Source organism: Pogoniulus pusillus, chromosome 16 (genome assembly GCF_015220805.1).
Source record: "Pogoniulus pusillus isolate bPogPus1 chromosome 16, bPogPus1.pri, whole genome shotgun sequence".
Taxonomy (NCBI): domain Eukaryota; kingdom Metazoa; phylum Chordata; class Aves; order Piciformes; family Lybiidae; genus Pogoniulus; species Pogoniulus pusillus.
In genome coordinates this window covers 18606853-18618265 of record NC_087279.1, presented here as the reverse complement: position 1 = coordinate 18618265, position 11413 = coordinate 18606853, and the positions used below count along the sequence as shown (strand labels likewise).

The window sequence follows — 11413 nt, the reverse complement described above, 5'->3', positions numbered from 1 at the left end:
TCCCGCCTTGGCTCTCCGGTCACGGGCGGCCGGGAGATGTAGTCAGCGCTGAGGCCGCGCCTGACAGGGTCGGATGTTCCCGCCTTGGCTCTCCGGTCACGGGCGGCCGGGAGATGTAGTCAGCGCTGAGGCCGCGTCTGACCGAGTCGGATGTTCCCGCCTTGGCTCTCCGGTCACGGGCGGCAGGAGGTGCGTCAGCGGCCACCCGCGGGCAGGGCAGGCGCTTCCGGAGGCGGGAGGTCGCAGCGTGGAGCAGCGCGCCGCTGCCCGTTGCTGTGGCAAAAGAAGAGTGGAGAGGGTGGCGGAGCGCCTGTGGGGCTAGTTTGTTCGCACGCTGCAGCGGAAAGCAGCAGACGGCTCCGCCATGTCCTACTGCAGGCAAGAAGGTGCGCCCGGGTGTCCTTCCCAATGTCATGCCGCCGGGACAGGCCGGGCGGGCTCGTCCTGAGGCGGTCGGGGGGTTGGAGATGACGCGGGGCGGCTCATCTCAGCCCGCGAAGGAAGGCGCAGCCTGAGGGGAGAAGAGGTGAGAAAGCCGTCCGCGGGCCGTGTATGGCAGACGAGAGGGCTGCCTCGCCTCCCTCCTGCGACCTTTCTCCTCACGGTAGGCGGGAAGCGGCCGCGGGGCGATTGGCCACGAGAGCGCGGAGGGCTCCTGCCGCCTTTCGGGTTGGCCTGCGGTGTGAGGCTGGCGGTCTGGCGGGTACCTGACCGCAGGTAGCTGCGGGCGCGGCGGGAAAGTGCCGCCCTGCAGCTGGGTGTTGAAACATCCCCACTAAATGGCCCGAGCTGAGTGTGTGGGCACCTCGGGGCTCTTAACTTAGCTCGCCAGGCTTTGCTGTGGAGTGACTGAGGCATGCGGTCATGCTCCCTACTGCGGCGCGGCATGGTTCTCTCTCGTAGGGGTTAAAGTTCTACCAGCTTGCCTTAAGTGGCCGTGGGTGGTTTTTTAAATACCTTTTAAAGGAAAACGCGGTGACTGGAGTGCGAACTTTGTTTCTGGGCATCGTATTACATTATATAGCTTGGGGTATTTATGGGGCTTGACCATACACTGGGAGATACTTTGCTTCTCCCCCTTAAGTAACGTGAAGAGACTAAATGTAAAGTTTCAAACTTCAAAAAAAGCCTTTCTATGGTTTTAAATGCCATTTTGAAGTTTCAGCACGCTGAATGCTGATTCTGATGTGTGATGAACTAGTCATAACACATGGACCTCTTTGCTTTATGTTTTTATTTCAACAGTATCTAAAGTCTTTTCCAGATGTGTAAGTTATCGTACAGCATCCTGCAAAACTGCAGTGAGAAGTTAGAGTTCGTGTGCTTCTAGTTCCTTGGACAGCTTACATTGCAGTCTGGTGGAGTACAATGCAGAGTTGACAGAAAACTGTCACTTTTAAAAAGGATTTATATTTATCCTTTTGTTTCTCTCAGTCATGTTTAAATACATATTGTTTACTGAGAGAAATAAAGGAAGCTACTTAACATCTGCTGGTTGAAGTCACACTGGGGGGCAAAGAAGATACTAATTTCTAATATGCTGAGTCACTGTAATGGCCTTTATGAATTTGGAGAACGAAAGGAAGTGCCTGAGGAACCTAGAAGGTTTTTTTTCCCACTCAGTTGTGCATTTAGAAGAATTTCAGGTGGCTGTTCCTTTCTGCATGCCTGCCTTGAAGTTTTTTTTTTCTGGTTTTACAGAGTTGTTAGAAAACTCTGTTGAGGTTTTCAGCCAAGCCTTCCCCCCCCCCACTACAGAATTTCTATGTTAAATCAAGAGTTGCACGAAAGCAGGAAGGACATTGGTGTTTTTGTATCCTTGCTAGTTGTGATGGGTTGGGTGTTCACCGCCCCCCCACACTTTGGAAATCACCCAGACTAGACTCAGCTGGCTCTGGAAATTGAATGAAGCTTATTATTTACAGCCTAGCAGAATATACAAACAGATATTTACAGTATATACAGTTATAGACAGAAATATACAAGGTAAAAGGTAATACAGAAACACAACAGCCCAGAAACCTGAGTCCCCAGGAGGAGCTCCCAACCACCCCTTCACCTTCCCCCTGCCCCTCTCAACCTTACCCCAGTCCCAAGAAAGAATGAAGGTTTGGCCAGGGGGGTTAGGAAGCAAAGTGGATTAATCAAAGAAATGGAGAGTGAGGTTAGAGAGAGAGGGATGCAGCTCGGAGCTCCCCAGCTGAAGAAGTGCCTTATCTATGTTTTCATTCTTGTTCCTATACATCTCAGCAAGCCTATGAGTGAAGTAGACATCACCATTGTTTTCCTTTCACAGCCTGTACTCTAGTCCTTCTCACCAAAACATTCTAGCTAGCTTCAAACTAGCACACTAGTGCTAGTTTCAGTAGAGTTGGTTCTGCACTGTTACAGTGCTCTTCGGTACTTAATTCAAATAATCACTGTAAAATAGTACACTTGGCTTTAATAAGTATTTTTATTAATGCCCTGTTGGACACTTTACTGCAATTTGGTGGTGTTTTTCTTTCACTCTTTTTTTTAATAACTCCTTTATCTGGATTAGTTCTGAGAAAGGAGTAGTTTGAGCTTGTTTTGAAACAGCTTTTAACTTTGCAGTTCAATGAGCTGTCCTGTGATCCACAGCCATTACAGCATGTTGCTGGGAAAATTAGAACTGTAAATGAGTAGAATTTCAGTTGTTGTATGTGTTCCTCTGAACCAACAACTGTTGAAGGTGATCAGGTACTATAAACATTAAGGTATTGTGTTGAATATATCTTGTGATGTTCAGCAGCCTTGTAAATGACTGCTCCTGTTTCAGCTTACTCTGAACTTCTGTTTATTGTTCCCTATATGTTAGGAAAAGACAGAATTATCTTTGCGACCAAGGAGGACCATGAGACACCAAGCAGTGCTGAGCTGGTTGCAGATGACCCAGACGATCCTTATGAAGAACAAGGTCAGTAGTATGCAGAAAAAGGGAAGTAAGGAGCAATACATTGCAGATATCAAGCTCTAACAATATTAATTGACAAGAATAGGAAGTCAGCCTTGTATGAAATAGGAGCAAATTATTGACTCTTTTTGAAAGACCGAGGGCAGATGAGTTATTCAGTAGATAAATACCCAAACTCTAAGCAGTTGTAACATCCAAATTAGGACATCACATGTGACATGCTCTTTATAGTGGACTTTTTGTATATGCTTGTAAAGATCATTCATAGAATCAGTCAAGGTTGGAAGGGATCACAAGGATCATCTAGTTCCACCCCCCCACCCTGCCATGGGCAGGGACATCTCACACTAGATCAAGGTGTCTAGAGCCTCATCCAGACTGGCCTTAAACACCTCCAGGGTGTTTCAGAGTGTCCTGTACAAATACATTAGTTGATGGCATATCATTTTTGGTTAGTAGTCAGAGATAGACAGAAAAAGCTTTTCCTTCCTTTCTTTTATTTGCAAAGTTAGAGCTTAACCATGGTTGTTTTTAAGAGCTTAATTATGGTTGTTTTTTCACTGTTTCAATGACAAAGTGAAATTTTCAGAGAAGCCAGTTACACACTGCTGCTGTTGATGTGACTTGCTCACCTGTCTGCAGCTGAGCTTGCCTAACCTTGTAATCTCTGGATACCTCATGTAATTATCTGAATTTTCTTGTGCTGTACTAGTAGCAATATAATCAATAACCAGTAGTAATATCTTTCAGTGGCACCTGGCAGGTAATTCACATTACTTAGTTTTCAACTATGAGCATCTTGCCTTCAAGAGATAGACATTATTAAAGTTTTCAGTGAAGATTATAGAGTTCTTCTCTGAAGTAGATCTAACCTGGAAATGGAGATTTAAGAGAGCACATTATTTATGAGGCTAAGATTCATAATACTTTGATTGCACAGACCGTGTTTTAGGCTGTTTGTAACAGGTGAATGACATTATGTGCATGTCATGATTAAGCAAATTTCTGCCATAGGCTGATAAATTGTCATAAACATCTATGAATTTGGGATGTTTTTTTTGTTTGCTTTTTCTCACTGCCTTTATGCTTTCAGGTCTTTTAGCATTTTTGTGTGAAGTGGTCTGATTGCCTCCAACTCAGCTGAGATGGAAATTTTGTTATGAAATAAAAATTATGCAAGTGGCTCCGTCCCCTTTGGGGGGCAGTATTGAAGCGCAGTTTAGCACCTGGAGTACTATGGAAGCTTGTTAGCTGTGTATTGTGTGGTTTAATTTGAACTTTATTTTCCTGTGTCATTAACCTTTATCTTATTTGAAATAATTTTAATTTTGCATTCAGCTGCCTATCTTGGCTTTGTTACAACTGCATAGAATCAGCAGATCTAAAAGGTTTGCTTATCATCAGTGGTGGATCTGTTTGGTTTTATAATGACTCAAAGAAGAACAATGAGAGAATTTAATTTTCAGAAAGGTGTTTAAAACCACATTTTAGTACCTTTCAGGAATTCCTTCATTTCATATTTTTATGTAGGTTGTTTTGCTGGCTAAGACCCAATACACAAACTGCCTATTTGAAGGAAACAATACTTTTGCTTTTGTCACCATCCTCACTAGGGAATGGTGCTTCAATCCCTAAGGATTTCAGATGTAGACCTCTTCAGATAATAAGGTCTACATGGCATTTATATCTGTTACTGCCTTGACCATAATGGAAAATGGAACCTACAGACAATTAGTGTAAAGTTAGTTCATCCTTGGATGGAAAACATGTCTGAGGAGAGCTCATTTTTGAGTATTTGCTCCTGCCTGTCCTAAGTGGAGGTGATACAAAATCAGAGCTTTTATTTCTGGTTTCAAGCAAATTTCGTATCTGTTACTGATCCTGTTGTGTGAAGTGTTAACAGCCTCTAATCATCACATGATGAATTTAAGTTCCCCATTTCTTTTCTGTAATCTGTGGCTTTCCATTTTCCCTGAAAAACTGAAGGTTTCTTGCAGAATAAAGCAAAGAAGGATACTTTTTTCTGGATATCAAATCTGGAGAACACACAAACCCTTGGAGATTTTACCACTCACTCAAATGTTAAGTCACCTTGTGTGATGTAAATCCATGCATACAATATATGTTGATGTTACATGGGGCTGTTTAAATCCCCTGTCTTGCCCCTTCTAATCATTCATGGTCATTGGTGATAATTAAATATTCTGTTAGTAAAAGATGTCTGTTTAGCAACAGCTGGTGGATTCATACACGTCCTATAACTAAGCATCTATTTTTGTGTAATAGAGACATGGTACAAAGGCTTAGATCGTGAACATCTAGGCAGCAGTTCTCTTAGTACCTCTGAAGAGGAGGTTCTGTTCTGTCTCATTCTCTACCCAATCCTCCCCAGATTCTTTTCCTGCTTGTACCTCACACCACAAGTGTGGAGTCTTGTGCCGTGTATCTAGGTAATAATCCAGAATTAGAAGAGCAGTGCTGTACTGAGTGATTCTTACATGTGTTTTTACTGGATATGAAAGGGCTATGGTGAAGAGAAGAGGTGGTGGAGATTTTTCATAGCAGTCTTGTATTTATAGCCTGTTAGGTAATGCAACATCAAGGAAGAGATCAGAAAAAAACAGCTGCATGTGTTGGGGGTGCCTTATCCCTGTGATTCAAAATTAGAAACTTTGTAAACTCTCTTTGAATTCTTATTTAAGTACAGGGTTTGGTTTGGGAGGGTTTTGTTTTATGTTTTGGTTTTGTTTTGTTTTTCTTGACATGGGGTAAATTACTGCCATGTTTTAAAGGTTCTCTGAAAACTTCTCATTTGAACTGTCTTGGACTACAATGCATTAGATCAAACCAGAGAAACAACTGACATATTACAGAATGTAGCTGCACTCTACATAGTGAAATTTGTGGACAGTGAAGACATGGGTTAAATGTTTTGGACTATACGGAAGTGCAGAAGCTCTGGCTTGTGTGGTTCTATTTAAAAGAATTGGAAAGGACTATGTACATAAAAGTAACATGCAGGCTCTTCTAATTTAGCTACTACTTTGAATAGAAAACTTGGTTTCTGGTGTTCAACTTCTATGGCAAAATTACTGTAATGAACCTTCTCATCTTTTCTGCTGTGCTGTATACAGAATAGTCATATCTGGATAAGAATAGTTTTATTATGCAGATATGCCATAATCTGTATTGCTTTGTAACTTGAGGTTTTGGGGTTTTGCAGGGGTCTTAAACCTACAGTTTGCTATTTTTGGATAGTTCTTACTTTGCTTCAGACAAGAACACATTATTCTTGGAGCACTTCAGTCAGGAGATCACTTAGGAAAACTTAAGCTCTGTTTCCCTTGGGAGAAAATAAAGTTGTATAGTGCTCTTACTAATGTCTATCAGTTATGAGATTTTGCTAGGCAGAATGTTAGTGGCTCACTTCAAGCCAAAAACATTGAAAGAAATGAAACCATATCTCCAAAGTTGAGTCTGTGCCTTTTAACAGATGTGACTGATTGGGGAAAAAAATAAGTAGTTATTTGCAACAATTTTGGAATAATATTCTCACCGTGAAGTTTGTTTCTAGTCTTCAGTGTTGCAGATGGAAGAGTTTAAATGTGAAAGATCTCATTAAGTTTTCATTGAGATCTTTACTTCCTTCAGAATAATTTCTTTATTAGGCTTACATGAAAAAGGCACTGGAGAGTTTTATGTGTGAAAGGTAGTTTTAATTAGCTTTCCAGCTACGATAGAATTGGCAAAAAGTCCATGTGGAATTGCACCTCAAACACAGGTTGTTGCTGTCCTTTTCATTCTCTGTTTTTCCATACTTGTTTCTATAATGTTACTGTAGAGACAGTTTTGAAATGGTTTCACAGAATGTTATGGATTGTAAAGTACCTTGAAAAATCATCTAGTCCAACCATACTGCTAGAGCAGGATCACTTAGAGCAGGTCATGTAGGAATGCATCTGGGTTATGAATGTCTTCAGAGAACAAATCATCTCCACAACCTCTCTGTGTAGTCTGTAAGAGTGCTCTGTCACCTTCACAGTGAAAAAGTTTTCCTTATGTTTATGTGGAACTTCCTGTGCTCCAGCTCACATCTGTTGCCCCTTCTCCTATCATTGGATACCACTGAGAAGAGCCAGGCTCTGTCCTCCTGATGCTCATCCTTCATGTAGTTACAACAATGTCACTCCTCAGTCTCATTCAAGTTAAAGATAACCATCTCCCTCATAAGGGAGATGTTCCACTCTATAGAGGACTGATGAAGCAAAACTTGACATTATTTTAAGAAAGAACTTGATGAATGATCAGATGTACAGGACTGTTTTGTGATTGATGTCCCTTTCAGTTCTGCTTCCTATGTGTCTGTCATCTTATACTGTAAATTATTGGCAGATAGACTTGGTTTTGAAGTGTTTGTCCTATAAAAGGGAAGAAACTTTCAGAGCAGCAGTGGGTCTTCATTGCAGCAAGTACAAAGAGAAATGCTGACATAAATGCAGGTGGGGCTGCCCTCATCCATGATATTAACAGATCCCTTGAGCTAAGAGAGGTTGGACTCTGTGATGTTGGCACTGAATTGCTAACACAAGTCTTGATCTGCTATGATGTAAACAGTTGTCTTTTCTTAAGCATGGACTCAAGCCCATTGTGACCCACTGGATCTGTGAGATTCAGGCTGCGTTGAAAAGAAATTTTAATTAAATTTTAATTACAAATAGTAATCTTATCTATTGCAGACTTGCAGTTCATGGAATGTGATGGATGAAATCTGTTTCCATTTTAATTGTGGTCTGAGCTAGCAAATACACTGACTCACTGAAGTGTGCATTCTACTGCAATTATCAGTGAGGAAATGCTTGCCTTATTCATCTGTGTTTCTGTTGTTTGCTTTCTGTGCATATAATATCAGAAACATGTGATTTCAGTCATCAAATAGGTGAAATCAGTACTCATATGATAAAGACACATTGTTCACATTGTTAAAATTGACCTGCTTAGGAGGCAGTTCTGGCTCTTCTATTAAGAGTTACTTTACATGTACTTTTATTGCTGTAGTATCTTCAGGGATGTTCCAAAACTCTTAATGTTTTTTTTTTCTTTTTGAAGTCTTAGAAAAATGACTGTTTAGAGTGACTGGTTGATATTAGTGAGGAGGAATATAAGACTGCAAAATCTAGCTCACAAAGCAAGCCATGTTTCTTCTACACCATATCATCAACATCTATCTGATTTACGTTGTCCCTGGCAGTAAGGAATCTGGCGTCAGCCATCCCATTTCCTTGTTTCAGAAGTTCTGCTTTTCCTGCTGGAGGATGCCAGGATGCCCTGTGCTCTACTTATATCTTAGTACAGTGATTATTAAAAACATTTCAGAAAAGCATATTGCCAAATAAAGCACAATGTATGAAACATGACTGTTCATGTAGTTGACGAAATCATGCTAAGGAAGCTGCTACTTTTTGTAATGAAGAGGAGACTGAACACTGAGTTTTGACCGACTTTAATTTTCCATTGAATTCCACTGAGTTAGAGCACAGCAATGCTGAACTGCAAATCAGATTTTTTTTTTTCATTTTAATATGGCAACAAATATAATTGAGCTGCTTTTGCCCTACCAGTACATAAGATTGATGATATTGTGACCCAGTGTCCCAGGAGTTGCTAGCGGAAGCAAAACATGTCTGGAACTTTGTGATCCCACCAGACAAATACAATAAGCAGGCTTACTGAATTATGTGGGAATATTTCGGATAACGTTGAGTCCTAACATGCTGTTAGAATCTGCAGCAACTTCAACCTGGAGGTGAACTCAGGGTTGTTTAGCAAGAGGAGAACAAACTTAAGGTGAGAAGAAACAAGCTTGGATCACAGTACAGCATTTCTCTTGTTATTTGTAGATGAACCTATCTACATGTATGCTCATGCAAAGCAGAGAAATCAAATGGCAATGTGGTGCTTTAGAGCACTGAAGACTCTAGAAGCTCGTGACCAGCTCCATTATATTACCTTTTTATACCTGACTGTTTAAAAGGTTTTCTAAAACTTGGAGGAAATTAGTTCTCTTGCTTGCTGCTTGAACTTCAGTATACAAATCAGTTGATGTCTTGAAGAACATATATCCATTTAAATCTTCACCTTGCTGAAGTATTTCTGTGATGACTTCCAACTGTTCCAAACTAAAAATTTATATATCTTCTAGTTTAGAGTCTAAAATAAGACCTAATTCTCTTTCACTTGTGATCGAGGGCACAATTTGCTTCCTGGGAACCAGACAGGCTGGCTTAGTGTCAGTGTTCCTTGTGTTCTGTGGCATGTGACTTAATATGTGCCTTTGTACAAATGAACTGATTTGCACTTTTGTCATTTCTGGTTTTCCAGTTTGAATTTTAAGGGGGAAAGTCATGAGTTAGTATTTCTGAGTTCACTTAAGAACAAAGGTGCATTCATCCAACTTGATTTGAGAGAATTCTGATTTTAATACTGGAATGAAATTCTTATGACTTGTATGATGTCATTTGAAGGCTTACTCGATTCCCTGTCAGAGTCTGGCAAGTGGATTGACTTGACTTAAATCCATTTTGCAATTCCTGTAGAATATTCTCAGTTGTATTTCAGGGAGAAAAACTTAATTCAATCATGGATATGAAGCTAATTTCACTTGTGCCCAGTAAAGAGTCCTAGAGCTCAGAGAGAGAAACAGTGGCCAAGAAGTGAAGGGTGTTTAACACTCCTGGAGCTACGGAAGTAATTTGGCATTGTTCGTACTTCAGCTAACACCTGCGACATTGCAGCTTTCACTGAATGAAACCAATTTTTGGGAAGAGTGCTTAACTTTTCTTGTTTCTTGTTTGTTCAGGATTGATATTGCCCAATGGAGATATCAATTGGAATTGCCCATGCCTGGGAGGAATGGCTAGTGGTCCCTGTGGGGAACAGTTCAAGTCAGCCTTCTCATGTTTCCATTATAGCACAGAAGAAATAAAGGGATCAGACTGTGTGGACCAATTCCGTGCCATGCAGGAATGCATGCAAAAATACCCGGATCTTTACCCTCAAGAGGATGAAAATGAAGAAAAAGAGAAGTCAAGCAAAGATTTGGAAGCCACTCCTATGGAAGCTTCTGCTGCCAAAGAGGAGAGGGGGTCTAGCTAGTGAAGATGTAAGGAGGCTGGTTGTCTCCATTTCTCATTTTCAGAGACATGGACTTCTGCACTATGTCTGTCTTCTGAGTTGTCAAGAAATGTTTCAACATTTTTCTATGCACTGGATTATAGCAATTAATTTATTGCTGAAGAAGTCTCAGTGCTACAGCCTTGCAAATAAATACTGCACAGAGAATGAGCATGTGTAAGCACTGTGTAACCGGCTAGCAGACACAGTTAATACTTTAACAGCTGGTTTTCACCCTCAACTTCTTGAGTTCTGACTTGAATGATGTCTTTATATAGCTTTCAAGTAAAATTCCATTAGCACACCAGGTCTGTCTTCATTTCAGTATGTTCTAATCAATAGCTGCTTTTTTTTTAATGTGTTCTATTAATAGAAATTGTGTTAAATGATTGGTTTTCCTTTAAAGATCTTTTTTTTTTGTGAGAGTGATACAGAGTGATTGCCTTTTACTACCAGCATCTGTTAAGGACTACCAGAAAACTCTTGAAATGCCTATATCCTTTGATTTCATTTAATTATTGTGATGACTTTTGCATTTTTAAAAATGATTGTGCAAACAAAGATGAATGAAAAGAATGTTGGTCACTGGCTTTACTTTTTGCTCTGACACCACATTTTTTGGGTTCCTTTAGTTAGTACCTGCTCCTTCAGTGTATAGACAGGCTTTGGAGAAGTACTTTGAGAATACAATGGAAATGTTACCTGGTGTAATGGTCTCAAAACAGATACTGTGAGTTAAGTGCATATTAAAGAGAAAATACTTTTTACCTTCATTAAAAGCTCCTTTGTCTTCATGGTGTGCTGCTTTGTTAACACTGTGTGGATTTGAGAACTCTTCTGCATTGTAAGTGGACTTTGAATAAATTTGTGGGTTGTGATGATCAGTTGCTCCAGTTTGTTAGATTTTTATCCTTGTCCCATTCTTTTCTCTCCACCTTTAGGCAGGAAGGCATCAAAAAAGTAGCTATAGTAGACTGCATGATGAACCAGGACTAAATAGGATTTGAACAGCTATTTAAATGTTTGAAAACTTCAGAGATGCAAAAAACTCAATAGCTTAATACCTGTGAATAAGGGAATGCTGCACTGTTTTTCTTTCCTAGCAAAATGTAGGCTGAGAACTGTAGTACAAAACTAATTGCATCTGTGGGTTCAGTTCATTGCAAGGTTGTTTAGCTTTTTGTTTTCTTTATGTGCTGATTAACTTAACCAAAGCATGAAATGGTGTAGTAATGCAGCCCAGTAGGTCTAGTAGTGTTTAAACACTTGCCTGTTTCTGTGGGCTGCAGTCTTGAGTGCTTGGCAGCA

General features: G+C 40.5%; 2 protein-coding genes across 3 annotated transcripts in view; one reads left to right on the top strand and one right to left on the bottom strand.

Moving 5' to 3' along the window:
• Positions 1–197: 197 nt before the first annotated feature.
• On the top strand, positions 198–10986 carry CHCHD4 (coiled-coil-helix-coiled-coil-helix domain containing 4). 2 transcript variants are annotated; one of them, XM_064156840.1, is made up of 3 exons: positions 198–386; positions 2840–2938; positions 9792–10986. In XM_064156840.1, the coding sequence occupies exons 1-3, from the start codon at positions 365–367 to the stop codon at positions 10085–10087; spliced, it is 417 nt and encodes a 138-aa protein (XP_064012910.1). In that variant the 5' UTR covers positions 198–364; the 3' UTR covers positions 10088–10986. The 2 variants fall into 2 exon arrangements, with proteins under 2 accessions (XP_064012910.1, XP_064012909.1); XM_064156839.1 differs by lacking the exon at positions 198–386 and adding an exon at positions 525–604.
• The window catches only part of LOC135182578 (netrin-4-like), a 60549-nt gene continuing 59673 nt past the window's right edge, over positions 10538–11413 (bottom strand). The window contains exon 11 of the mRNA XM_064156836.1: positions 10538–11040. Coding sequence (XP_064012906.1) covers positions 11004–11040 — 37 coding nt within the window. The 3' untranslated portion in view covers positions 10538–11003. The remainder of the gene's footprint in view (positions 11041–11413) is intronic.

What these genes read in the sequence shown, in the direction of transcription:
- CHCHD4 (XM_064156839.1), top strand. Translation starts at nt 553, where the DNA reads ATGGCAGACGAGAGGGCTGCCTCGCCTCCCTCCTGCGACCTTTCTCCT. An exon ending in CTGCGACCTTTCTCCTCACG is followed by an intron (nt 605 to 2,839) that starts GTAGGCGGGAAG and finishes CCTATATGTTAG; the next exon opens with GAAAAGACAGAATTATCTTT. An exon ending in CGATCCTTATGAAGAACAAG is followed by an intron (nt 2,939 to 9,791) that starts GTCAGTAGTATG and finishes TTGTTTGTTCAG; the next exon opens with GATTGATATTGCCCAATGGA.